At 43.7% G+C, this 6,000-nt stretch overlaps 1 protein-coding gene across 5 annotated transcripts in view; it reads right to left on the reverse strand.

The window, feature by feature from the left end:
- The window catches only part of fndc5b (fibronectin type III domain containing 5b), a 31,263-nt gene extending 25,475 nt beyond the window's left edge, over positions 1–5,788 (reverse strand). For 3 of the 5 annotated variants that reach the window (XM_084380377.1, XM_084380375.1, XM_084380374.1), the window contains exons 1-2: positions 5,368–5,788; positions 576–694 (exon numbers count right to left, since the gene is read on the reverse strand). In XM_084380377.1, coding sequence (XP_084236503.1) covers positions 576–694; positions 5,368–5,440 — 192 coding nt within the window. In that variant the 5' untranslated portion in view covers positions 5,441–5,788. Of the gene's footprint in view, positions 1–575; positions 695–788; positions 838–5,367 lie in introns of those variants that run through there. The other 2 variants (XM_084380378.1, XM_084380376.1) reach the window with 2 other exon arrangements.
- Positions 5,789–6,000: the final 212 nt, after the last annotated feature.

Here is a 6,000-nt window from a genome sequence, read left to right on the forward strand (position 1 = left end):
AAAATCCCAAAGTCTGCACCAACAGAAGCTCCTCTCTCACAGAAACCACTGCTCCCTAGCCCCTCGTCCCTAGCTCCCCCCTTTAATTCCGTGACTTCATGACATCACACGACGTCACCATGTCACACATTTTCATAATTTATGCCTAGTAGCTAGTTTTGCACATGAGAATAAATTTAGCACAGCTGCTCTGTGGTTGTTAGCTGCGCTGACTCAGGTGTGTGCAAGCTGACCAATCAGAGCAGACTGGCCATTCGGGAGGGGGGGGCCTTAAAGAGACAGGACTTAAAACAGAGCGTGGGGAACACAGTGCTGCAGTAATGGACAGTATGGAAAAAAAAAACTGCTGTGTTTTTGAGCATTAAAGCATGTAAACTTGTTCAAGTGGTAACCCAAAATAAAATCTGGCTTGGTGAGACGGCCAAGTCAGCCTGCCAAACAATAACCAACGTCCCGTTGCTTTTAGACTCACACGCATGCCTTTGTCCATTTGACCTCACTCATCACAGTCTGAAAGCCTCGGCTCTGAACTTTAGTCCAAAGTTCTCACTTTCTCACGATACACATGGAGGTACCTGTTGGGTGATGGCGAATCCAATGACGGGGTCCCCCTCCGAGATTTCCCACGTGACCACGGCGGAGTTGACCTCAATCTCTCTGATGGTCACATTGAGCGGAGCTGACAGCAGGGTGTCTGACACACACACACACATTTCAGCATGGTCACGGGAAACATATTACAAGTGACAGGTCATGAATATTCTGACATGACACCTTGTGATACATACAATAGATGCTGCAATGTAGACCTGAACACACATCGCTTCCTTTCTCTTTAAACTCATTTTTCTCTTTCTCTCTCACCCCCACCTTCCCTGAAACCTCCTCCTCTTCTCCTCCTACAAATTGATCTCTCTGCTTTCATTAATACCAGGCCTAATTAACCACACATGGATCTCTGGGTGTTTCCCTTGAAAAGGCTCTCTTTCTCATCCGTCTTCGTCTTGGCGTTTCTCTCACACACACACACACACACACACACACACACACACTTAGACGCATTTTCCCATCTTTACCATCTCTCTCGTCTTTCTCCCACGCACATCTCATTAAAGCGTGACTCATGAGGATGTATGTATATCCTCTGTCTTACTGCCGATTGATTTTAATCTTTGGGCTAAAAATTAACTTGCATCAGTGCAATGTTTGTTGATCAGGGGATTAGCTATGATGGATTAAATTACAGTTTCGCTCTACTTTCTTCCTACCTTAACTGTAAAGGGAGCACAGAGTGGGAAAAAAACACACGGGTAAGGGGTGTGTGTGTGTGTGTGTGTGTGTGTGTGTGTGTGTGTGTGTGTGTGTGTGTGTGTGTGTGCGTACACTCAGATCCAAGTGAAGGTCTTCTATGATCAGAGTCAGGGTTATATTTCCCATGAGCCTGACTAGTAAAAGCAACGTCAGAGTCAGACCTTGACATTGTGCTAAAACACACACGTGTGCTCGCTCACATGCACACACACACACACACACACACACACACACACACACACACACACAAACGAACACAGGATTAGCATTGAATTGTGCATTTATTCTGTTCAATAAATACTCCCAATGGAAGAGCACATAAAACAATTCTAGGTCATTGGAAAAAAACAATTCTTACGTCTCCTCCAACACAGCTATTATTCTGCCAGAGGGCATTCTGGGAAATTAAACGCATAATTTGCTTCTACATCAAGTGGACCATGCAGACTACACACTTCATCCAGTTCTACTTCACCTCAAGGTGGGTACTGTGTCTTAAAGAAGCTATTATCAATACGTCTATATCAATAATGGATCACATGACTACTTGTATGTGAAAGTGGTCACTCATAGTGACAAACCCACAGATAATTATCACCAACTCTGTATTCCCTTCAGCTCTATGGAGAGTTTCAGCATCTTTCAGCACATTGTTTTGGTACCGCCCGGATTTAAACAGAAGACGGACAGTGTGTGACTAACTGGTGAACTTCGTGAAGCGTTTCGGCAGCTTGAGAGTGTGGTATTTTCCAGCAGTCGATGGAGACCAAAACAGAGGTATAAGGAGAGTGATACTACCCAGAAAAACAGCTCCAATAAGTGCTAATCTGTTCAGTATTTGCTGGATGTGTAAAAAGGCAACTCATATTTATAAGGTTATATAAGATGTATAAGTGTTGTGGTGCATGTTTCTGTTTCCCACAAGTGGCCAAAAAGTCTTTAATGCAGGTTTAAAATGTCTGTATCATACCAGCAGCTAGTGGGGACACAAGTGGCTAGCATATTGTGATAAATGCTAAACTGTAGTGTAATAGTAACTCAAAATAGTAGATAAGAGTATAGGTATAGGCTTTAAATTTGTTTTTGTGGTGATGTCACTGAAAGGCAGTTAGTGTTGCAGCAGCCGCTCCGTCAATGGTCTGCTTACATTACGTGTTCAGTGCAGCCACCCATTTAGCACGGCTAGCTAGTATTCTCCATTTTGTCCTAACGAAGATAACAACTACCTGCCTGTTACACAGTACTTATACTATACATTGTTTATTCTCATATAAATGTTATATTTTAAATTTCAAATCAAAATGTACATGACACACGTAGAAATATAAATCTGATGTTTGCTAACGTTTGCTAAGGTTAGCCACCAGAGACGGGTTGTAGAGGCAAAATGCCTGAGTGTGTTGAGTTGAACAAAGGTGCATTTCACTGCTTATCAATTCAACATAGGACATGTTCTGTTATGTAATTCAACAGTTACAGTCTTGCTTTAATACTTCTATGCTCTCATGTCCAGGTGTGTGTGTGTGTGTGTGTGTGTCGTGTGATCCTATCATACAGCGCTCCCGTTTCTTTCTCCCTGTTAACGCACCAGATTACGTGTGGTAGCTGCAGTCTGTCACTTCTTTCTAATTAGATTGTCACATTGTCTCACACCACTGCAAATACTGAACACCCGGCTTCGGACTCGTTCAAAGAGTCAAATAATGGTGTTACGGGAAGAAGAATGTACTCTCTGTTTCTCCGTCTGCCTCCGTCCATCAATGCTAACACAATCAGCACACCACAGCAGACAAAACCAGAGTGCTACATAGTGTTGGTGTAATGTTTTTATAGGTGGGGGCCAAACTCTCTCAGTGGCTCCCAGAGGCTTGGTGTGTGTGTTTGCTGATGCAGAGTAGATGGTGTGTGTTCAAGTCCGTGCGTGTGTGATACATTGCTATGAGTCCCTGTTTGACTAGCTGTTTTCCCACTGTTTATCTTCCAGCACTCACACAGAAACAATACAATAGCAGAGAGGGATTCACATCCATCCTCAAGCCGTTTGCTGCCAAAAAGCCAAAAAGCTGGCTGCAGAATCACAAAACTCCCTCTTAAAACTACATTCATCTCCAGCCTCGGGAAGCCCAAATATCAAATCTCTGCAGGCTGAGATAAATCCCACATGATCTTATCGCCAAGATTTCGGCTTTTCAAAGGACTGTCTGTCATCTTTCAGCTTATCGTCGGCACGCAATGTAACCGAGATCTTACGCTCGAGATTATTTTCTTCTTGAATTTACTGTGAGATGCTGCAGGTTAAAAATATGCAATATCATGAAAGATAGATGAGGTGCTATATCCAACATGCATAAAATATGATGATTAGATCCATGCTGCATGTTGGGCTTGGAACAGTAATATCTTATCCTTGTTCAATTTAATACGGTTTTATATCCTCTCAGGACATTGATGGATGTGGGAGCTGAAAGTTTTCAGGCTCGGATACACGTTTAGATGTTATCACATGCAAATACTAATGATAAATCAAGAAATCGGTTTGTCTGTACAATGTCAGAAAATGACAAATTCCCACCGAGGCCAAGATCATCCCTTCAGATGTCTTTTTTTGCACAACCAACAGTCAAAACAAGCCAAAGATATTTGGTTTACTATCACATTAGATAAAGAAATGCAGCAAATCTTCACATTTCTGAAAACCAGCAAATGTTTGGCAAATGTTTGTTTGACTCGGACAATTAATCCATCAAACTGTAGGGTTGTTGTGATACTGATACCTTCATCGCAAAATGCCTCCGATACTGCCTCAAATGCTGGAATTGGTATTGATATTACACAAGTCTGTGCAACGATCCAATAACACATATTTAATTTATTAGAAACAGAACCCTGCTATATCACAGCAGTGCCCTGTACACCTGAATGCAACTTATCAGCTTTAAAGCATATCCATAACATTAAATCCATACAGGTTGAGTAGCTTGTTGTAGCTCATTACAGAGATAAGCCCAAAATGAAATGAATGTCCAAAACTTGGACATGGATCTCAACGGAAACCATCTTTGCCATCAGATTTATCCTTTGTACACATTTCTTTGTCGGAAACGTGCTTGAAAAAATGTAATTGGCACATATCATCCAAATTATTGCAGATACATTTTCTAATAATCAACTTTTCTATCAATCAATCAACCAATCAATCAGTCATTTCATTTCTACCTACTTGGTTTTCTGTGTTTTCATAAACTTTATTTCCCTGAATTAAGCACATTTCGCTGGTGTATTTCCCTTTGAAATTATCAAGAACTTTCTTGAATCAAGCACAATTAGCCTATAAAGATGATCTTTCTAGTTAAAGCAACATTATGTAGAAATTTGCTTGTGTGATTTGGCGCCCCCCCACAGTCTCTGAGTGCAACAACACTGTCCTAAATACAAATCCCAGGTCTGTCACAATCTGTCAGAGGTAATGTAGGTGCTAACAACAAACACAATTCATGACATCATAACAACGTCATGTGTTGAAAACTCGTATGTTGCAGTCAACATGTATGTAACGCTGTGATCTTCCCCTCTCACTGAAGTTACACAAGTGATGGGGGGTGGAGACACCATTCGCCTTATTACAACACACTGTACCATCAACATTATTCGAAGCTGTTATTTTAAGGTGAAAAAGTTACATAATGTTGCTTTAAAATAACACCTATTTCTAAAAATATTCACCAGGCTGGGAGAGAAAACTTGTCTCATAAAGCACCACGTCTGCCTGAGTGTTGATCCAGTATGACACTAACTTGTGTCAGCCATGTTTGCCATTACAGAGCTCATTGCCTCTACCTGGCTGATGCAAATGATGCTGATACATCCATAACAATAAGTCATACCAGGTGCTGCACCGTACTGAACTACATGTATCAACATTAAACAGCTCTGATCCAAAAAAAAAACATACATCCAGCACCAGCCGGCAGCATGTGCTGTCTGGTCGGCCAGTGCACTACACCACCTCCCCTGTTTACTGCTGATGATCGCCCGTCAACCTGTGGTAAAACTCACCGGCGTGAACGGAGGACAGGAAGCCCAGCAGGAGCGGCAGCACCGCCGCTGCAGACAAGCCTGGTTTAGCCATCCTCCTGCTTCTTCTGGCGAGGCTTCACATCCTGCGCGGCCCATCTAGAACATCCCGTCTACCGGGATGGAGCGAGCATCCCGGTCGGTACCGGAGAGAGGGAGGAGGGGGGGACTTGTTGTGCCGGGGGACGAGGCTCACCTGAACTTGGTCGCTGCAGCAGAAGCGCAACAACAGTCAGAGGAGGAGGAGGAGGGTGAAGAGGAGGGGTGGTGGTGGTGGTGGTGGTGGTCGATAGCGTGTTCGCTCGACGGCCCCCCGGACCACCGGCAGACTCGAGTCCGGCAGACTGGTGACGAGAGGCGGCGTGGAGGGGCTTTACTACGGCGAGAGGTGAGCGGAGCGTGAGAGGCGTGCAGAGTGCTGCAGAGTGCAACGTGCAGCCACAGCTAATGACTCTCTCTCTCTCTCTCTCTCTCTCTCTCTCTCTCTCTCTCTCTCTCACACACACACACACACACACACACACACACTTGCAGCAGCCCTTGGTGAGTTGATTGATAATTGATTAATCATGTATCTCTGCCTCCAGCCTCCTCAGTGTGAGGACTTGCTGCTTC

This window comes from Pagrus pagrus, assembly GCF_965226575.1.
Source record: "Pagrus pagrus genome assembly, chromosome: 17".
NCBI classification, from domain to species: domain Eukaryota; kingdom Metazoa; phylum Chordata; class Actinopteri; order Spariformes; family Sparidae; genus Pagrus; species Pagrus pagrus.